This window comes from Urocampus carinirostris, chromosome 1, assembly GCF_059441175.1.
Source record: "Urocampus carinirostris isolate Australia breed hairy pipefish chromosome 1, RoL_Ucar_1.0, whole genome shotgun sequence".
NCBI lineage: Eukaryota > Metazoa > Chordata > Actinopteri > Syngnathiformes > Syngnathidae > Urocampus > Urocampus carinirostris.
The window spans coordinates 10,474,834-10,498,226 of NC_142349.1; the positions used below are offsets into that span (position 1 = coordinate 10,474,834).

The 23,393-nt window shown below is 40.3% G+C and overlaps 1 protein-coding gene across 3 annotated transcripts in view; it reads left to right on the forward strand.

Moving 5' to 3' along the window:
- Positions 1 to 23,393, forward strand: part of grin2ba (glutamate receptor, ionotropic, N-methyl D-aspartate 2B, genome duplicate a) — a 211,578-nt gene that overhangs the window by 158,570 nt on the left and 29,615 nt on the right. For all 3 annotated transcript variants that reach the window (XR_015849466.1, XM_088326013.1, XM_088326026.1), the window contains 7 exons: positions 3,708 to 3,916; positions 5,363 to 5,534; positions 17,070 to 17,223; positions 17,467 to 17,592; positions 19,859 to 20,088; positions 20,168 to 20,328; positions 21,496 to 21,683. Coding sequence is in view for 2 of the 3 variants with exons in the window: in XM_088326013.1 (XP_088182139.1) it covers positions 3,708 to 3,916; positions 5,363 to 5,534; positions 17,070 to 17,223; positions 17,467 to 17,592; positions 19,859 to 20,088; positions 20,168 to 20,328; positions 21,496 to 21,683 (1,240 nt within the window). In the remaining variant the exon portion in view is untranslated. The remainder of the gene's footprint in view (positions 1 to 3,707; positions 3,917 to 5,362; positions 5,535 to 17,069; positions 17,224 to 17,466; positions 17,593 to 19,858; positions 20,089 to 20,167; positions 20,329 to 21,495; positions 21,684 to 23,393) is intronic.

Sequence of the window (23,393 nt, forward strand, 5' to 3'; positions counted from 1 at the left end):
ACTTGGAATGGAGATGACACAGCAAAAGGCATTGCATTATATCTCACTGGCAAACTATTTTTACTCACAGTGCCACATTGTACAATGTTTTATAGGAGAGAGTTCAGCCAAAACAAGGTTGTACAAAGCAGGTAAAAATAACAGTAAGTAAAAATAATGATGATGAGATAAGATTCGAATATCTTTTCTTATGTTATCTAGATCCTTGGTGATCTACTACTTACTAATACTTGTATTATCAATATTGTTATTATTATTTCTGTTATTACTGTTATTGTTATGATTACCAATGTTATTATTGGGCTGTGTCAGGAGAATATAGTTAGACATGAAACTAGGCCATTGGACCAAAAAGGTTGCCGACCACTCTTATATAAGACAACCTGGATCCCGCAACATTACAATAAACGACAGTTACAAACAGGTGAGGTCAACGTTTCTGTATAAAAGCATACTCAACTTACCCTTTTTAGACGTTTCCACCATATTATATACGTTTTTTGATCATTGGAAATTGTATACACTGAAAATATTTTTTTTTAATGATTTTTGTTAGACCAATCTAGTCTTGACCACTTTGGTTCTAATCCAGATTGTGTCGGTCACTGCTAGCAGGTGACCACGCCAACGTATATTGCTAATATTGTGGCGTATTCTACATAGTCTGTTTTGCTTTGAGTAAATAGGTGCCACATTGTGTTTGTTATTTTTTCCTCAATCTGTTTGAGTGCAATCATTAATGAGGGGAGCAACTGGTTGAGTTTGATGGATTGATGGACTGGTAATGATATGTGAGCACTTACTGTACTCTTAAAATTAAAGTTACTGTAACTTTGAATGAGCGTACACACTAATACATTTTACAGCAGATTTTTTTTCTTCTTTTTTTTCCCCGTAGTAGTTTACTTTCGCAAACTGGAATGAACTGATGCTGGCGGTGAGCAGTCACGAGCGCTGAGCGGTCTCTAGTGGTAGCCTTTGGGAATGTACATGACCTGGCTTTTTGGCCGTATGCAGAGCAAGATTTTTCTTTCAAATCGAATTCATATAATTCCGGTGTTTAGAGGCGCTCGTATAAAGAGATCCCACTCTTGAGGCCCGGTCACACAGCCTTTCACGGGCGTATCGAGGCTGAATCACATCAGGAAATTTCTGCCCGTGAAGCAGACGCAGTGGAAAATGTGCAAAATTGGCTAAACCCGCTGTTTACCCGTGGTATGCCCGCAGGTAACCGCGGCTGCATCGCGTTTGACCGTGCTTACACACGGTACACACGCTAATGCACGTGATAACACCGCGATACAGGCGCAGAACAAACGTGCTATGACCGTGCTCCACCCGCGATTACCCGCTAAAATTTCGCGTCCTACCCGCGTGTAACCACGTCTTGTCCGCGGCCGTAGCACGTCCTAGCACGTTCGTACCTCGTCTTTACCTCGTGTGTACCACGTGTGCCGCCCGCGGTTACCAGTGGTCTAAAGTTTTGAGCAGCACAAAACTTTTTTGCGCGGCCAACCGCGTGTGAATTTCTTACCGCGTGTAAAGCACGGCTGTATCTCGGCTGTATCTCGGCTGTATCGCGATCTCAAAGCGTCCAACAGTGTCTGCTTCACGAGCAGAAATTTCTGGCCGTGATTCAATTCAGCCTCGATACGTGAAAGGCTGTGTGACCGGGCCTTTAGGTAGGTCATGGCATACTTCAACTAGGAAGTGAGGCACATTGTTTAAGATATTTGTCATGTCATTGGTTTGCTTCACAGTTCAATCAAACGTATACAAAAATATGTTGAAAATGTTTCTAAAAAAAAAAAATGGAATTGATGAGTTAAGTCCAGATGTGACAGGTGGCAGGTTAAGTAATCTGTGACAGACTGTCCCACACATCCTAAAATGAACATGAAACACGGCGCCACCTGGAGGGTTAAGCCAGCCCTTAGGGCCTACTTGTGTGACTCTTCTTCTCTATTCTTTGCGTTTTTCAGTCTTCTCCCCCTCCAATCTATATTCTGTCCTTTGATCAGGGAACAAGGTGAGCTTCTCCCCTTCTGTCTCCCCCGTCACCCCCATTTCCCTCGTCTTCGCGGGCCTCTGGCCCCGGCATCCTCACTCATGTTTAATTCTCAGCTTGACTCACAGCTGAACCGCTTTTGTGGATCCTAATGAGTTCCGGCTCTTACAAGCGTCATCCTGCCGGCTTTTTGGAGAAGTGTGAAGACTCTGGAGTGTCCAGTCATGTTCAGCCTTTTTCCTCCACATCGGTCTCTCTTACATGTACACTGAAGAGGACAGTGCTGTCCCCATGTGGTACATAAATTGCACGTACTACTGGAAGCCCTGTCAGGCTCCTTGCTGCACAATATGTGTACATGTACAGTAATCCCTTGTTTTACACTGGAGTTGTCCCGCAATGGTCAAAACCTTCATCCATCCATCCATTTCCTGCACTGCTTGTTCACAGTAGGGTCGCGGGGGGATGCTGGAGCCTATCTCAGCCATATTCAGGCAGTGGTTGCCAGCCAGTCCCAGGGCACAAAGAGACAGACAACCTGTAAAGTCCCACGTTTTAGTATGATTTGGTGGACACAATAACTTGTGCGCCCGCCCTGCAGTTTGACTGACAGCATATCACAGTCACACACACAGACAGTCTACAGAGCCCTCCCTAACCTGCCCACATGACAGCATTTTCTGTGTGCTGTCTGTTGCAGAACACAATGCACCATACGTTGATATCAATAACAATAAAGTAAACTGTAATAGAACTAGGCATTACTTTTCACAAAATGATGCTCTCATTAGAGCAGGGTTCTCGAAATGTATTCACCTGGGGGTCGATGGAAACAGAGTTCTGGTGAGGATGGGCTTCACAAGGTTTTTCACAAGAAACCCTCAAACATTCCGATTTTCTCAAATATTTTTATTCATAAAAAATAGGGTGAAAAAAATCAAAGCATTTTAGAAATAAATAAAGATATCAGTCAACCAGGACTGAAAAAAAACAAAATAATAAAGGAGATATAAAGACTGATGTAACCACATAATCAGCTCAGCCCAAAAAATCCTCAGCTGCCCTCCTCCCAGTCTAGAAGACATTGCCGGCCGGCGATACCGTAGCAGAGCCATCAACATTATAAAAGACAACGCCCACCCTGGCCACCACCACATTACAAGGCAAACGGGCTCAGAGACAGCTACTTCTCCAAGGCCATCACCACCCTGAACAAGCGCACAAAACACTTAAAACTTATCTCGCAACTATTTGTTTCGTTTTTTTTTTTCTTTTTTGTTGCTGCCAAACATTATCACACAAAACTGTGGAAATATACACCTTGTGATTTATTTTTCTTTGCTTTTTGTTGCTACTAAACGTTAGTGACCTTTTTTCATTGCTTCTTTTTCATTAACGAACATTGCACCTCTATTGTAACTTAGGCCAGTTCCTAAGCACTACATCGACGTTTTATCCTGATAGCCTGTTATTTTTTTTTTCTCTTTAATCTCTTTCACATTTTCATATCAATGACAAAAAGACGATTGTGAAAAAAAAAACGAACCTTAAAATCAAAAGCGGCCTAAAAGTAATTTTTAAACATTATCGGTTGTACCTCTAATTTTTGTAATGAAAAAAAAGGTCACTTGGCTTAAGAAAGTGTCCTATACCTAGAGAATTCACAGATGTTCTCATTTTTTGTGCTCTATCCCGACAGGTTGGCAAATGGGAGAACGGCTCCCTTTCCATGAAATACCACGTATGGCCTCGCTACGAACTATACGGAGGAATTGCCACCAGGGAGGACGACCATCTGTCCATCGTGACCCTGGAGGAGGCCCCCTTTGTCATCGTGGAGGACGTGGACCCGCTTAGTGGCACCTGCATGAGGAACACCGTGCCCTGTCGCAAACAGATCAAAATATTGTGAGATGCTGAAGTCTTGGAATCGTTGTATTTTCCACTCCCTATTAAAGGGGCACCTCTGTTATATTTATATCATGTTAGGCGCACCGTACTTTAAGGCACATGAATTGAAACTACAGAAAGGGGTATGGTTGCACAAAATATTGAAAAAGTACCAACATTGTGCATTTATTGATCAATTGGAATCTATCACTGATCACAATTGCATAACAGATCCTATTCATCATATCACTAAGGATACAGGTGATACATTCAAAAGGCATTGGGTTTTATCTCATAATCACACTATTTTTAGTCATGGTACCAAATTGTGTGCAGTGATTATTGGGCCGGGCAGCATGGATGTTGTCAGACATTAAACCGGTTCCTACAGAAAAGGATGGGGCCACTTCAAACATAAGTATAAGTATTGTATTGCCAACTGGCAAAGGCTTTACGAAGCGCACGAGATTCTGAACTGAATGAGTACAAAGTCATTGTGAGAAGTAATTCAGTCATTTTGAACTGATGAAGAGAAAGGCATTTTGGGAAGTCATTTGGCGGTCCTGGAAGCATTTAACAAATGTATGATCGAATGTATTCATAACATTTGTCACTTACGATGCTTAGTTTGAGCTGAGAAAAGAAAAAATATACCGATGTTTAATCACTTTCCTTTTTCTCATTTCTCTAACATATCTAGTATTGTGCCTAAAACATATCTGATATTGAGATAAAACCCGATTCCTTTTCATATGTTATCTGTGTAGGCACAAGCACGGCACGAAATTCTAAGTCATCCCCCAAAAAAGCACCCTCCTCCCGAGTCCTCTCAAATAAAATATGAACACTTGTGTTTTTCTTATGGTCTCGGTCTCTCACATCATGTTAATAAGTCGGGCAATGGGTGGTTCGGCCTTTAATACTTCCGGGCTTAGGTTTTGCTGGATTTCTTTAGGCCTGATCTTACCTCTAATTGGATCTGGCGCTTTTCCCACTGTGATCCGAGTTCAATTCCTGTTGCATGGGATGTTATGCATAGTTAAACAACCATCCATGTCTGTAGTGGTCTGGTGGTTAGGACTCGGTGATCTCACTCTTGCTATTCGGTTCAATCCCTGTTACCACCAACGTCATGCAATGTTGGTCAGCAATAGTGATGAATCTATTGACTTCTCAATGATTGCACAAATACGGTAACGCATTTGCCATTTTTCTCCCAGATAAGGCGCACATTCACATTTCTGGCAGGTTCCGTGTTTTGGGGTGTGCCTCGTAGTACGGAAAATAGGATCATCATAGGGAAATGATGTATGATTTATTTGTGTCAACAAATGGTACCCTCTCTTTGATGTGAACTTAAACACTCTTTCCCCCATTTAGTTACAACAGAGTTTGCCCAAGGCCACATGCTTTGCATGAATGAAACGAGCTAATTATATTTTGTTTCTTAATGTGCATATGAAGGAATCAGACCAAGGATTCCGGGATTTACATCAAGCGTTGCTGCAAGGGATTCTGCATCGACATTCTCAAGAAGATCGCCAAGTCAGTCAAGTTCACGTATGACTTGTACCTGGTGACCAACGGCAAACACGGGAAAAAGATCAATGGAACTTGGAACGGCATGGTGGGAGAGGTAAAGCTATTCTTATGTAGATTACGCTCACTGAGCAAACTAATACGGACGGGTCACAAATCAGCTCAATTATTGAATTGACCCACGCACCCTACCGACAAAGGATTTGTTATCTCACATTAAGGGATCAATGAGCATTTAACTGAACCCCCGAATTTAATTTGAACAAGTTTTCTTTTCAATTTGGACTTAACCCCTAGTAATGATCATTCTAAACCGGGACAGTCTGTCAGCGTGAGAGAAATACTTTTTCTGTTTGTTATTCAGGGTTTGTACGAGTGCTTGTAATCCTTGAATTTTAAAATTGGGTTTTTAAGGATTGTAAATGTCTTGAATTTTCGGTCAAGTGATTTAAAATGCTTAAAATTGTTGCCATGTTTCTCAACAAGCCTGCTTAAAAATGACGCCGACGCCCCTCTCTGACAGCTGGCATTAGTTTGTCCTGTATTGTCCTATAAGGGCCCGGTCACACAGCCGTTTGCGGCTGAATCACGGCCAGAAATTTCTGCCTGTGAGGCGGACGCTATTGGACGCATTGAGATCGCCATACAGACGAGATACAGCAGTGCTTAACACGCGCTCGGAAACTCGCACGCGGGTGGCAGCGCGAAAAAGTTTTGCGCTGCTCAATTCTTTAGAGCGCGGGTACACAGCCTTTCACGGGCGTATCGAGGCTGAACCACGGCCAGGAATTTCTGGGCGTGAAGCAGACGCTGTTGGGCGCTGTTGGACGCTTTGAGACCGCCATATAGACGAGATACAGCAGTGGTTTACTCGCGGTCGGAAATTCACACGCGGTTGGCCGCACGAAAAAGTTTTGAGCTGCTCAAAACTTTAAGCACGTGTTAACCGCGGGCGGCACACGAGGTAATGACGCGGAAATGACGCGGAACGACGTGCTCTGGCCGCGGCCAGGGCGTGGTTACACATGGGTAGGACGCGAAATTTCAGCGGGTAATCGTGGGTGGAGCATGGTAATAGCATGTTCTGCGCCTGTATCGCGGTGTTATTACGTGAAATTAGCGTGTTACGCGTGTGACAGTCAAACGCCTTTCTCCGCGTATATACAGCGCGATTTGCCGAGCACACGTCAGTTGTGCTCGAGACGTCAAGGTGGTGAACATGGATCCCCGTCACCGTAGTGACCTCGTCTTAATCCATTTTTATTTCTTGACATTTCTTTTCATTTCATAACAAGATAATAAAATAAAAATGAAAAACTATTACAATAATAACATATTGGCTTCTTCGGTGCCATAGCTTGAAATCTTGATCTTCACGGGACTGTGTCTTGAGCGGTTATGATTTCTACAGCCCCGTGTTATGCCGAGAAATACATCCCTGCCAAGATTTGCATCCCCTCGCTACTACAACCACTTTTACCTCGTTTTATCTCACTTTTATATCACTTTTAGGGAATGTAATGGCGAACATATAACCAAAACCACTTCGTCTTGCATTTGTTGGGAATGTAATACAACTTAAACCATTCCGTCTTTGTTTTTGTTGTGAACGTAATCGAACGGTAATGCACACCGGGGGGGTTGCGTAGGAGTCGGATTTGGGCACAACACCGGCTCGGGAGCTTTTATACCCGTGGTCCACACGAGAAAATGACGCGGAAATGATGCGATGAGGAAGCGGAACAGTCGCCGGCGTCTGTTTTGCGTGCATACCACCGATGAACAGCGGGTTGGCCAATTTTGCACATTTTCCATCGCGGGCAACCACGGGCAAAAAAAACCCGCAAAATTTTAGCCGTGATTCAGCCGCAAACGGCTGTGTGACCGGCCCCTAAAGCGTCTAGCCCCCTACGGGTTGCGCCCAAGAGGACAGGTGCGTGCTACACCAAAATAGGGCACAATAAAATGTGGATTAGTGAAAGGATTAAATTGTGGATATTATGGACCTTGCAAAAAATAACAGGTATCGTTCCCCTGTGGCAAATTCTATGTATCCCCTTAGTGGAAGGTGGCTAGAGTCTAGATCACACTCACATTCTTGACTCTTTCTGGGAGATTGATACAGGGGAGGGGATTCCCAGCCTCCTCGCTCAACCCAACAGATGTGTGGCAACACCTGTCATTGGCAGTCATTAGGTGACCAAACCCCCCAATTCCAACCCCTCAGGCAGGGTTTGAATCTCACAGTCTCTGGGCGTCCAATGCCACTGAGCTAGTATTGTATTTGTAACTGGGAGTACTTCCTACAACTGAAAATGTAAGTTAATTTGTACCCAACTCTTATATGGGGAGAGATGTGTCTAAAAACAAATGTATTCTCTGTTTACTTAAGATGTCAAAAAAATATGCCTTGATAAATGCGCATGCAAGATTAAAGGTAGCATATGTAGATCACAGATATATTTGTGCTTCTGCAAATACACGGCAGTAGCTCAGGAGGTAGAGCACTTGTCTTGGGATCAAGACGTCACAGGTTCAATTGCCAGCTTCTTCTCTTAAATGTCAAAGTGTCCTTGGGCAAGACACTGAATCCCTAATGCCCCCGATAATTAAGTAGTTGCCTGTATGGCTGACACTGCTATCTGTATGTGAGTGTGTGTGAATGGGTAAGTGTGAAGCACATTGTAAAATGCTTAGGGAGGTCTTCAATGACTTGAAAAGCACTATATAAATGCAGACCATTTTTAATTTACATTGGATTATTTCTTTTAACCCTGGTACTGGAGAAATTGGAAATTGGCTTAGAACGTTTAAAGTGCTTGAAAATGGGCATGAAAAATGTGTTTGAATGCTGGTTATTGTAGGCAGGTCAAAAATCCACAACACCTTTCACACTGTTCGAAAGCCAGACAACTGTCAGTCATTCTAGGTGTGTATTTATTGATACATTTTTAACTATTGTTTGAGATGTCCAACTCTATATTCAGTCATTGAACACACCGCAAGTCACAATAGCAGGTGTGCTTTTTTTAACGTGTTTTATTTAATCTGACAGAAATGCTGTAGGTCACACCTTTTTAGAGTAAAGTGCATTATGTATTATGTACAATATTATTCAGTGCACACTAGTGGTAAGAATTACTTCTATCATTATTGATTTAATAAGCAAAAATACATGAGCGATCATATAAACATTTTAAAGCATTTTTTTAAAGATTCATAGGTCGAAATATTAGCATTTACTATACATAAGATGAGGCTCACCCAGAGAAAGTTGACATAATTGTCCTTCTCTTGCTTCTGTGGGTACCCAAAATACAAAAACGTAAATAAACTGAAAAAAAAATTGAGGTTGCGTCACGTTGAGTCTCTGTAGCTTGTACTTGTCTGTTTTTTTAGCAATAGTTTTCTACACAATGCAGCTTTGGTCTCCAATGTGGTGACTGTCAGCACCAGGGTGCCTCTAAGGACAGCTGAGGTGCCAGCGGACCTGTTCTGAAAATATCTCACTCGTGCTGGGTCATTGTGATTTTCTAGTGAAATTATTATTATTATTTCCAATAATTAACCTTGTTATAGCATAGTGCTAACATGATACTTTGGTATTTTAGAATTGCATATCAAACTGGGTGCCTTCTGCGCTAATTAGTATCAAAAAGTGGTTGTCAGCTTGAGAGAAGTTGGAGACCCCTGCAACAAAGTGGAATTACACTCACGGTTACTTTAAGTTACTGCCACACTATAAATGGTTTGTTCTGCAGGATGGTCACATGTTTCTGATTCTCACATCAATCTTGGTATCCTATTTGATTGTATGATCAAATAATTCATTGCATATGTGCAAAACAAATAAAACATGTAGTGGTCACATAATGCACACTGTCCCTTTAAAATTAGATATAATTTTGAAAATGTACAGCCTGGCAAACAACATTAGGATAGACTCCTGGACAAAGCTTTTCATTATTATTTTTTTATTATTCCATAAATGTCATTAATTTTATCTTTTCCTGAATAATTGCCTCGTTTGATAATCAATTTTGAATTATTTTGATTTTAAAAGTTGGGTTTTTAATTACTCACGTACTTCCTGAAGTGCCTTAAGGTACCCCCATTATGAACCACTGCCGTTATGTTTGATGTACTAACTATGAGCATGGATAAAAATAACTTGTTTTATTCTGTTTTTTATGGAACAGAATACACAACTATTATTCACCGTGAATTATCAAACAATAAAAGCTGTCATTTTCTTTCTTATATGTTTATACCCATTAATGCGAATATTGTTCCCTGTGTACTTTGAAATACTTTTATAAATAATTCCATGCAGTTAGAATCCGCAACAAGTGCCTAGCAAAATAGCAAGGGAGCACTCTACGGCCATAATGTTCTCTTTTGTCTGCATGTAAGAGTTCAGCTTGTTGTTGTCACTGTTTTCAGTCTGTTTGACTCAACCTGGCCAGTATATCACAGGAAACGTGCAATTATGTGTGGGCGAAGGTGAAAAAAAGTGTTTGCCTTTCTTCCCAGAGGCCAAAAATATGCTGCTATATTTAGCTCTGCCGTCCAAAGGATGAATTTCCTGATGGAAATTTGTTTTCCTAGTTTCGATTTTGAGCAGCCCAAAGCAGTCAGGTACGTGGGCTCTTAAAATTCTGTAATGGAGCCCAGACCCGGGCAAAATTCACTGTCACTACTCGTACATCAGCCAGCAGAGCTCTCGTTGTCTGGCTAACCGTTTGGTAATGAAAGAAAAGCTAAGCAGATCAATAGAAACTCAAAGGTCACAGTTTGAAATTGCAGCTGTGTCTGTCCGCCAAACCAGTCAAGTCGGGCCAAGCTTCATAAGCCCGAGGGCACTTCCATTTATGCCGCTTTGCCTATTCTTTTCATTTTAATGGGAGCTATTTAAACTATTATACAGTGTCATTTAAGTTACCCTACTATGTCTTTAGTGTGCAGTGTGCTAGAAGTGCGCTCACCTGTAATAAACTCCATCGCACTTGCTAAGAGCGTCAATAATATGTTGTCTTCTCAGCCCCGCTGATGAGTTGTCATTAAGGGAGTGGGAACAGAAAAGAGGAGAGGAGGCTTTCTTTCTGTCACAGATGGACATTTAAGAGCAATGGCCGCAGGGGACGTAAGAGTGCAGAAACATGGGCACAAGCTTATGATTACACAAATGTCATCCTCTCGGTCTACTTTCTTTACTTGCCATGTTGGGCTGCCTTGTCCTTCCATAGCTGGAGAAGCGCCAAAAGGTTTTAAAATCGTAATGAAATGAAATCTGTACATTAACTCTCATGTGCACAATTAGGGGCCGGAAGTACTCTTTTCAATACTTTTTCAGACTTTAAAGGCGGTGTGCGTCATTTGAAGTGTCCTTATAAAGTTGAAAGTAGAATATTTGTTCTAATAAGTATGTGTTAACAATCCTCAACTGAGTTTAAAGAGCCTTTATATTTTTCTTCCATCATGCCTATCTGCTGTTATCTTACTTTTAGCAATGCTGTTTGGGGACACGCAACACATTAAGTAGAATGAACAGTGGGCAAGGCGAATGTTGCGTAAAGTGAATTGATGCTTTACCGATATCTTTAAGAGTTAAAAGGAAAATTTTAGGGCCTTCTGTCATTTTGACTGCTTGTAAATTGGACCACAGGCCCATAAACCAAAACAGCAGAACGTCCTTAAGAAGCTGACACCTTGAGAGAGAGGTAGAGAAGCAAAGAAGAACAATGACGGATTGATCATAAAAGAAAAAAGGTCTATGAGAGAGAAGACTAACCCGACCCAAACGTAATGACATTTAGGCTCGTCCAAAATTTTGGGTGAGCCTCAGGCTTCAGGTCTCACCCCTTGTGCACATGTCGTCAAGGCAGTAGAATAATCTCTAGATAGCACAGCATGTCAGAATAAAGACATTAGCCTTTTAAGTTTTTTGTGAATGTGGTTATCAGTATGTTGTAAATAATTAGATAAAATTGAAGTATTTATTGTGGCACACAAGACAAGATCCCATGGCACACTTGTTGAAATGCAATGCATGAAAACAGATTAGGGGAGCCATATTTGCTTCTACCATTTTCACTATTACCCAAGCAGCAAATGAAGTGCAGAGAATACATTGCAATTTCTATTGTTCTCCATTTTTTAAATCACATTGGCATGACTACAATGAATCAAACCACTCATACAAAGCAGCTGAGAAGCTTGCACACGCTCACACCAACTCAGATCTTTGCTCACTCCATTCTCAACAACACCCACACAGGTCACTTTCATAACTCGGAGAGAACATGTCGTAGGAGGGAGATGGGGGGAGCAAACGTAGGGAGGGATGAAAACGAGTACACTCCCGTTCCTTGCCCCCGGGGACACCCAAATGTAGCTCGTTACACTGAAATTATCTGTCTAGATATAAGTTACCGTATATACCCCCTAAAACTGCTTAAAATAGCCATATAATAAAAGATATAGAATAAAATATGTACACCAACCTGTAGAAGAGGTGAACCCTTCATATTTATTGACTGCGTAATATTGAGAGCTTGCAAACTAACATAGGCAAGACACTCCATATATTGTTTGACTTTTGCCTTCAAACCGATCATAGATTTATTTCTCCATTTCTGGGTAATCTCCAAGACGCTTTGTTATTTTCTCCAGGCATGGGGTACTCCAAAAAATATTCACAAAAAAGACCAAAATTCAGCACACTTTTACTTTGAAATTGATTTTAATGTTTCTCTATTTACCACCTTAACACGCGCTGCCTACCATTGGCTACAGGTGACACACTACAAATACGGGCATATCAACTGACCCCTGGATTTCAGAATTTTATTTTATAGTGGTAGATGCGGCTTCAATGATAATATACGCAGTAGGGAGGATATCAGAATATCAGTGGTAAGAAATTAAGTGCCCTCGTATTCTTTGCTTGAGAAGGCACCACCGTAACTGTTTTCACTTGCGTTTTGTTGTTACTTATAAGCAAGCCCAACCATGGCCCATCAATGTATTTAGTGTTGTGTTTTCGGCGGATTGAAGATTGTTACTTCATGAGCAGGGGGGGAACTGTCAACAACGTTATAAATTGTGGTATGCTTTTAAAAAGTCGCAGAATAAGGCACCACGTCCAAATGACAGTTGAGTTACAAAATGTTATGACTAACGTGTTACAGTACTGTTTACCAACCTAGAAAGTAATTGCATTCCAGGAACGTGTTTTTTTTATCGCGTTATTCCCCGTAGGAATAATCACATTTACTCATTATACACTTATATTATTTAGCATAATAGTCTTAACATTACAAGTGAGATGTTTGCATTTTAGTCCAACAGCAATAATAACAGTTGTTCACATAACAGTAATGAAGTGGGATGCAGTGGGTTTTTTAAGTTTCTTCAGTTATTTGTGTGTTAGCCATGATAAACCAAGTGTGACGTGTCTTCTGGCTGTGTGTAAAAAGGCTTGTGAGCGTCTGTGTCTGTCCTTTCTTGGTATGATATGCACGAAACGTCTTATAGAACCTGACACTCCCAATTTTGGTGCTGGTACTCACTGGCAAGTGGCATGGCGGCCGTTTTCTCCCCCCCTACCCGCTTGTTAGCGCACGGTTTATGACTCAATCACGCTCAAGCAGAGCTTTGATTTGCACTTGATTAACTCAACATGTTCGAATGTATTGTTAAAAATATTGCCTTTGGTTGAGCAGTGAGAAGGGGGAAGGCAAGCAGGTAGAAGTACAAGACTTGTATTTGGAGCGCCATGACCCACTCCAATGACCTACTTTCTTTCATCTTTGGGCAGTAAAGTTTCCACCTCCCCTTACCACCTTTGGTAAAGGTAATCCCAAATTCTTAAACATTCAAAATGGGAGGAAATATAACTTTTTTTTTTTTTCATAAAATTGATACAGTATATACATTTATGGGTACATTCTAATTACTTCCGGAGATATAACATTGTGAAGACAGCATGTCTTGTCTTTGTCATCCTGAGCTGTGATGTCACCGGAGGAACACCAGCACCCGTGCAAACCAGTTGCCATATTTTACATGTTTACATGTTAATTAGTCTGAGCAGCCAAAAATGGGCTAAACGAGACCCATCATTGATAGGTGGCTGCAGCCTCGGCGGAAAACGGCAAGCAGGCCAACCAAAAATCACGCAGTGAAATGTCAGGCTATTCAGGAACCCTTAACAAAAAGCAGCGATGGTTGTGGCAGCAAACATGGAGGCGGCTTGGAGTGAGGAAAAAAAAAAAGCAGAAACACTGAAAATCAGAGATAAAACCAGGCTAGCTGATCCCAAAACACAGTAAGCAGCCAGGCCAACCGGGAACCAAAAACAGCTTTGGTGATAAACGCAAAGCTGGGCGGGAATACACTAAGAGACGCGGCAAAACTAACGCTTACGCCAGACTAGCTGACCAAACGACACACAGTGGGCAGCCAATGAGCACCAACCAGAAGCAAACAAAACAGAAAAGCCCCCGGTAGCCTTGACACTTAAGAGCCAGGCGTAAAAAAATTATACCAACAGTGACACACGCGACTAGACACATAGACAAAAAGCCACAATTACCTACATCCAATATATGGATATATGGAATATTTTGCTACATATTTGCATTATTGTGGTTTGGAGCACTACATGTTCTGTGCCAAATTAATTTAAAAACTCCTTTTGAGAATACATATAAAGTCCTAGAGAAACACAGATGCCAAAAAATGTGACTGTAATATGCAAAGCTACTAAATACTACAATTCCTCCATAGTTTATTATGCCAGTTTATCACAAATTACAAAATTTGCATTTTCCATAAAAACTGCAAACATTTAAAAAAATAAATCAAACAAGATTCATTTTTGTCCCTTACTTGGTGGTCTTGGTTTAAATACAATGGCTAGTTCAGTACACTTCCAGTATACAACGCGGTATTTATGTATATATAATTTTCCCATAGTGTTTTGGTCTTAATTATCTATTGGGAACCTAGAGCTAATTTGTAATCACTTAATTTCTGGTCCTGCTTGATGAGAGTAAATGTTAAAAGGATTTAACATTTACAATTGTCAGTGTGGGCCTTTTTCTGAGCACGTCTCGCATGCAAAATTAGCACGTGCCAATGAACGCTTCTTCAGGAGAAATCTTTATCTAGATGTCTCTCAGTGGCACGATTACTGCAGTTGAAAGTTCAAATATTTGGCAGTAATATTCTCTTCTACCTTTTGTGCACTCCGTTCTAGTGTGTCAGGTCATAATTTACAGTATACTGACGTTCAAGCGTTCCAAAGAAGCGTTCCCAACCGGTGTGTCACAACATATTCTTGCAGCGGGCTTTAAAACATCATCAGTTATGCTACGGGAAATTATCTAATTTCACTTGATTAATCCAATAAATCCATGCGGGTAACATGCAGGGACATTAAACAGTATCCCACTGGATGGCTGAGGGTACATAATTAACCTTGTGTTTGAATTGCTTTTGACACTTTTTTTTAAAAATACACACATGGGCTCAGTAGGGCGTGGAAGATGCTGGTCTCAGAGTCAAATGTTAAAGATGAATGTGGAGTTAATTCAAAACCAAATGTACTATAGTAAATGAGGAGAATTGACCCCAGAGAATGCCGGTGTGGCACATTGTGAATTGTTAAAGTCGACATAATGTATCACTGTTTTTAAAAATGTATTAAAACTTTTTATAATAACCACATTGTTTGACATTAATTCACAAAACCAGAATTCAATAATTGTAATGTCATTTTCAAAAGTAATGGGACGAAAATGTCATTTAAAAGGTCTGTTTTCTAATCTTTTTTTCTCGATAAAATGAAATACTTATTGCACTTAATGTCAATATACAGGGTTCCCGCAGATCCTTGAAAAATCTTAAAAGATATTGGATTAATTATTCTAAAAAAAGGCCGTAAATGGCTTTAAAATGTCTTTAATGCAATTTTCAAAAGTCCTAAAAATGTGAACACATTAAAAAGATTCATATTTTTTTGAACTAAAAAGATTTGGCAAGACTTATCAATTCACCGATTTGCTTTCGTGGCAACATCGTGTGATCACAATAATGGAACTATCAATACGGTGATGGGGTTTCAGTCGGGCTTTCCATAGCAGATGTATGTCTTAGGTCTACCCAGAATACACATAGCAACTTCGGTTGGAGACGTTTACTTTGGACCATGAGAAAGTGTAAAATTAATAGGGGTTGCTGTTTTTGGCCATGGCTAAAAGTTGTGCCAGGTTATGTGTTATGTGCACGATTTATTGTGTGTCAGCAATATTTGTGTTTTTTGGTTTGGTCTGTTTCAATTGTGGGGTTTTTTGTCGACTTGGTCCTAAATTTGATTTCAAAACACATTAAAAAGTCTTAAAAAGTATTGAATTGAACCTGCCTTAAGCTGTAGAAACCCTGAATATATATCATATTTCTACTTGTGTTATATTTATGTTTTTCAATTACAGTTATGAAGGTAGAATTTAAAAAAAGTAACTTGACAATAAGTGAATCGAAACAAATGAAACGCAAACTTTGAATGTATCTGTAAGTTAAGATGAAAGGTATTTGGGATATACATTGTCAATTAATTTATTCACGATGATATTAAATCAATTTCCTGTATCAGTATGATTTTATACACAATACGTTTTTTCTTGTGTAAAAATGTAAAAATTGGCGGTATTCCATATATTTCACTATTTCTCTTGACTTGAAAAGCGCGATATAAATCCAGTCCATTTACCATAAAATTTTTCACCAAATCTCTCACTATGTTTGAAAATCCAATTTGAGAGCTGTCCCAGAGGCTACTGCTCGAGACTGCTCATGAATGCTTACCGCCAGCTTCCAGGGCAGTGTTTGCACATGCAAACTACTACAGGCCCTTTTAAAAAAAATCTGCTATAATGTATTTTGTGTATAAATTCATTTAAAGGTACAGAAACCTAAAGTTTAGGTGTTCAATACGTGCTTACGCATCACCAGCAGTCTCCTTATCTAATACCTGTCAACCTCCACCAATTGCTCCCCGTATTTATAAATGCTAATCCTTCTTATTGAACGATAATACACCTAAAAAGCACAACATGCCATTTACTTGAAGCAAGACAGAGGATGTAAAATACCACAAAATGATTAGCAATCTACAATGCTGTTGTTGTCTGCTTCCAGTAATAAAGATGAGATCAGTCTTTAAAAAAAAAAAGAAAGAAATGTTTCCGGGAATAAAATGTACACAGTGTACACAATGTATAGTGTTCAATAATGGTCTAAAATACGGGAAAAGCTTAAGTTGACAGGTATCCGATCTCTATGACTCCTCCTTGCAACCACACCCCTCCCCCCTCCCCCCGCTGCATGCACACACATTCACTACCATATTTAGCGGTATCATTCCACATTAGTCAATAGTATTCATTTTCATTTCTCTTTTTTTTCATTCAGCATGTGAGCATTTACCCACAGTTTCTACAAAAAAACTATGTGAAATCTATATCTCTTAAAATAGAACAAATATTGTTTGGCTTTCTTGAAAGAAAATATGACAATTGACTGCATATTCGAGTGGATTGATGCTCAATGTGTTGTACCTCTTGTACAGGTGGTATTAAAAAACGCCCACATGGCCGTCGGCTCCTTGACCATCAACGAGGAAAGATCTGAGGTCATCGACTTCTCAGTCCCTTTTATCGAAACTGGCATCAGCGTGATGGTCTCCCGTAGCAACGGCACCGTTTCACCCTCGGCATTCTTAGGTGAGCAACAGGCAATCTTAAGAACACCGTTTTTCTGACCCATTATGTTCACATATCTTCCTTTTCTTTCGGGTTTTTTTGTGTGTTGTTGTTCTCTCTAACATGCGCTTGCTTTTCCCTTTAATTTACCAACATCAACCTTCTCAATTTTCTGCCTCCTTTTACAGTTTTTTTTTCTTTACGCCGTTGGCCTCCCTCCATCTTCCTCACTCTCTCTCTTCCTCTCTCTTTCTGGTCCTCCAGAGCCCTTCAGTGCGGATGTGTGGGTGATGATGTTCGTGATGCTGCTGCTAGTGTCAGCGTTTGCGGTGTTCATTTTTGAGTACTTCAGCCCTGTGGGCTACAACCGCTGTCTGGCTGACGGCAGAGGTGAGGTAACACACTGGTAACACACAACCACCACCGGTTGTTGGGATCGCATGGAGACACACTTCGAAATGCTGCAGAATATCAGTTGCTTATCATCTTTCAAAAAAGGTGCAGCAAACTTGGAATATTACATTTTGTTTTCTTGATTTGCATTCTAGGTATAGCCCAGAGGTGGGTAGAGTAGCCATAATGTTTAAAGTACTTCAGAATAATATGACTCAAGTAAAGGTAAGAAGTAGTCATCTAAATAATTACTTAAATAAAAGTATAAAATTACTTGGTGAAAAAAACTACTAAATTACTGAGTAAATGTAGCAACATCTTATTTATTGATTTATTTTTTAAACAACTGTTCAATCAGACCATCATACCATCAAAATACATCTATTGCTGCAGTCCTCAGCCTGCCATAGACTGTGAATGACTGTATTGAGAAAACAGACATGACCTACTTTGTCTTCAAAAATCTTCAGGCAGTAGTGCCCGATTAAAATAATGATTGATACTTCGGTTAGACAATGAAAGTCATATTTACAAATTGTATTAATTTCAGAGCTGAAAATAAATGTGCGTATCCGAACTCGGGATCCATTTTTACGCATGATTATAACGGAAAGACAAGTCAAACAAGTCACTCTTTCACAATGTCTAAAAATTGGCCAAAGTAGAATCCAAGTTTTCAGAAGTTTCAGAGCCTGCAAACTGGTCATCTCCAAATGGCCTTCTTTGGAAACACTTTTAACATACCATTAGAAGAATGTGTAAAATACAATGTTTCGTTTTTCAGATTGTGATCAAATTTTACGTGGGACCAGGTTTGGCTTCATGTTATGATACCAGCTGTTTTCCAGCTAAGGTCCCCATGGTATACAGTTTTTGCAGGCATGTGATTGCAAAAAAAGAAAAGAAAAACCCAAACCCTCCTCCATGCGTAGAGCAGCTGTCCCTGCCTCCTCTTCCTCCTACTTCACGCTGCCCTTTTCATCTTTTACAGGTGTTCTGCACGCCACTCGCTACGCGGCGTCAAAGCTTTTACTTCCACGCAGCCCATTTGCATAACTACTATTTGCATACATTTCCATACTGCCTAAAAATCGCATCGGTGCTGACAGTAAAGGGGCTCGTTTTGTGTTACATCTCCAGAGCAGTGAGGCCACCTTCCGCAACTATATTTAGTCGTCATTTCTTCTTAGTTCTGCAATTTCTGTATTTATCGCACAGACTTCACTGCTCTTTTTGATCTCACGGCTGCACAATGAATTTTGGTCTCATGACGAGCACAGAACAACTTTTTGGAGACAAAGTAATCCACGCAACAATGCAATGCTTGTATTTCAACGGCCTCAGCTCGCACAGTCTACGCTTCGTTTATTTCACTGACGAACGTCAAGAAGGAGAACATTTGGCACAACAGAGTCGGTTTGTCCATGAACAAAGCCTGCGTACTGTGATGCAAACCCACACGGAGGGCACACAAAGTGTCTTTCTCCTTCTCATGTCACCTCTCTCTCTCACACACTTACCCACACACACATTACAATCCAACTGCTATATCACTCGGTAATGAGTAGCTCACAGTTCATGAGTCAGACCTAATTAAATAGTTTATTCATGACAGCACAATTCGTGATGAGAGTCGCCGTGCAGTTGATAGTATATTAAATAATGGACATATGACTTAATGATTGCAAATGACAGCTATACAGTAATCCTTCGGTTCTCGCGATGAATGGGACCAAAACTCCCAGCGAAAAGTGAAAATCTGCAAAGTAGCGACGCACCATCATTAAAGCCCCTGGGGGTTAAACTTATCTCGAGATCATGTACATTCTACTTTCTATTTTCCTTAGAGTCCCATTTAATTGATAAAATTATTTCAATTTAATGAATTGTTGAAAGCTTGTTGTTGCAATGCTTCCCAGTTGGTTTTGTTTGGCACATTTACTTTTGCGCTCGCCCTGCTGTTTGACTGACAGTATAGACCAGCCTATCACAGCCACACGGTCACCCACAACTAACACATAAAACCTGCCCCCTCGTGAAAAATTTGCTGTGTACTGTCTTCTCAGAACGCAATGCACGATACATTGATATCAATGACAATAAAGATAATTCTAATTCAAAATCCGCAAAGCAGTGAATTAGCGATAACCGAAGCCCGAATGAGCAAGGGATTGATTACTTTTTTGGGGAATACGTCAGTAAATAAGACAAGTCAACTAAACCTTTTATCCTGAACTTATCAGATGGTTATCTGTGTTTTTAGAGCCGCACGGTCCATCCTTCACCATTGGCAAAGCCATTTGGTTGCTGTGGGGTTTGGTGTTCAACAACTCTGTGCCCGTGCAGAACCCCAAAGGCACCACCAGCAAGATTATGGTCTCAGTGTGGGCCTTTTTTGCCGTCATCTTCCTGGCCTCCTACACTGCCAATTTGGCTGCTTTCATGATCCAGGAGGAATATGTGGACCAGGTAACGGGACTCTCAGACAAAAAGGTAAGAACCTCATGTGTCTCTTTTTAGTCAATCTAAAGGAGGGTGTTTTTTACAGAGGTGTATTGTCTTCCGTCTTTAGTTCCAAAGTCCCAACGATTTTTCGCCTCCCTTTCGGTTTGGCACTGTCCCAAATGGAAGTACAGAGAGGAACATTAGGAACAATTATCCAGAGATGCACTCCTACATGACCAAGTTCCATCAGAGAAATGTCAATGAGGCTCTTCAGAGCCTCAAAGCTGGGTGAGCAACCCATTCACTATCAAACACTGTTTACAGCATTTTCCCCACTGTTTTTCCAGTGTTACACTTGGGATAACAATATTTAAAATTCTGTGAAAAAATAAATAAAGCCAATACACTTCTTGGGTCAGTTAGAACCATTTTTCTTGGTTTGCTTTGTTGTTAAACTGTTCCAAACAAAATTACCTAGATTTTGTATTTGTTATGGCAACACAACCAACAAATATATTTGAATAATATATTTTGGGTTTTACACAGAATTACCCCATTTTTGGGGGTAAATGTGTTAACTTATTCACCACCAGCTCAGTTGCAACGCTATTGAACTTTGGTGAACATAGCCAGCAAAAGCACTGAATGTTTCTGAAAATGATTTTAATTTATTTTAATTAACTAAGTTTGAGATTCGAAAATAGAATACATTTGTGTATATTTTAAAAAATGCTATATTTTTGTTTAAAGAAAAAAAAAATACGGTTTTAGTGTGCAAAACTACCATAAAGTTGGGTTTAAATACTTTTATAGTGTAGCGTCAAAGGTTTTCAAAAACTCTGGCATTGGAGTTCATGCCACTTTTACTAGAACGACCACATGTCTGAAGCCGTTCATGTAGCGCCCTCCTCGGTTTGAATGATGAGGAATACGATGCTGTGACAGTCATCTTTATTTTGTCAGATTTCCGCTGGTACCTATAGTAGGCGGTATCTTGGATTTCTACTACAGTACTCTGCTATACCACGCCTTCTCTGCATGATAGTAGGATGACTAAGGGGCGCCATGGAGACAAGATGTCAGTTTTCTGTCATTTAGTTGTGATTTATCACACAGAAAAGCATTACTAAATGCAATAAACGCTGTGGGTCTAAGGGCAAAACATTTTTGGGAGGGGAAAAAAAACACTAAAAGTCTTTTCACCTCCATGGCTCAAAGGACAAATGACATTCATATCCATTCATGTCCAGGGCTCTGATTGAGTTAACAACTCCCTTTTTTTTCAACCATACTGTTTGCCACCTCAGCCATGGCAAATTGTCCAGAAGTCCATTACACTTATCACCAGCTTAGTGCTATTTAGCAGGTTAATTTGAATGTTGTAGCTGTGATGTCTTGCGCCTAAGCCCTAATTAAGTGTAACCCATTTCTCTCCTGCTCCTTCTTTTTCATTAGCAAATTAGACGCCTTCATTTATGACGCGGCCGTGCTGAATTACATGGCCGGCAGGGATGAGGGCTGCAAGCTGGTGACTATCGGCAGCGGCTACATCTTCGCCACTACCGGCTATGGCATTGCCATCCAGAAGGAGTCGCTCTGGAAGCGGCATGTGGACCTGGCCATCCTGCAGCTTTTCGGAGACGGTGAGGCTCGGGCTGCAACTAACGACTATTTCAATAGTCAACTACTTACATTGAAAAGATTAGACGAATAATCAGATATTTACTCGTTTTTTTCTTAAATTTAGCATGAAATTGATTTAATTATGTGGAAAATGATAATAAACATAAGAAAAAAGAGTGCAAAGAAAAATACAACTTTTTTTTAACATACTGCGGATTCTTGCAAAAATGTCATTAAGAAGAAATGAGGCACAGTGCTCGGTATTTAGGAACATAAAACTAGAGATAAACCTTTTGTCTCTTTTTGGGACAGGAAAATAAACAAATGGTTTAGGTCAAGAAAACATATTTTATCCCTGTAAACCGGGAGTGTCAAACTCATTTTCACAGCAGCCTGATGTAATTTATAAATGGAACTAAATGTAATTTATATATAAAACATAACCACTCCTACATGTAAAGTAACTCAGAATTAATTAAATATTCAAGTCACAAACATAACAGTTGCATTGAAAAAAATGTCAATACACACATATATATATATATATATATATATATATATATATATATGTTGTAAATTAGATATAGGTATACCTCTGCCTACAAGCTACTTGAGTTACAAGAAATCTGAGATATGAGATGTGTTTTGGCAACCCTTTTGGCAGACAAAATCCAAGTTACAATCACTTCCAGATCTTACCTCAAGAGACTGGGCTTTTAAAATAATTTTACTGGGGCGGCAGTAGCTCAGGAGGTAGAGCGCTCGTCGGGGGATCATGAGATCGCAGGTTCGAATCCCGGCTCCTCCGTGTTACATGTCGAAGTGTCCTTGGGTAAGACACTGAACCCCTAATAACCCCAATAAGCAGGTTAGCGCCTTACATGGGAATTTGAAATCAAAACAGTTTTGTCGTTTTTAACATGTAACAACTGACGTTTGTTCTTCGGACTGCATGCATTTAATTTCAAATACGTTTTTCAGGCACAGTCGGGCATACTGCTCAAGCTCTTATTATATATTGAAATATGCACCTATACAATGTACTTTCCATGTCATCATAGCCATATTGGCTTATGTTATTGCCCAAGACAGAGAAGCTTTTGCTCATGAGCAACTTTCATCAGAGATTATATTCATTGGAGATGACTCACTCGGTTGGAAAAACATGTCTGGCAATAATTGTTGACAATGAATCCCATTGCCTATTTCTATCATCGATTTTTGTCAACAACTTCGACTAATGGTTGCAGTGAAAGGCGGCCTTCTTCGTTTTTCTGCACATATTGCTTCGTCAGGCACACCAAGGGTGATCGCCTCGCTTTTTAAGTGATGAGCGCTGATTATTCACAGGGCGGCTCTGTTCTCAGAATGATTAATTGAAAGACTCGCTCACGCTGAAATTTTAAATAAGACCAATTTCCCCGTGAGAAAGAACTCAGTCGGTCCTTTAGGGAACTGAAAGTAACTAACTCCTCGGAATGACTGCGAGCCAATACTCTCCAAATGTTAGAAAAGTGAGATAGCATTAGGCTCTTTGTGGTCAGAGTTGTGGCATCACACATCAAACGTCTGCTTTGGATTTGATTGCATCCCCACAGCAGAACTCAGGGCTTGTATAGGATTTATAGTCGTCAGTCCGCTACTGTTGCATTGTTTCTGTGTGCGCAGAACACAGCCGTATTGTTTGGATTGTGTCCTTTCACTGTGTCATTGGTACCAAAATATAATGA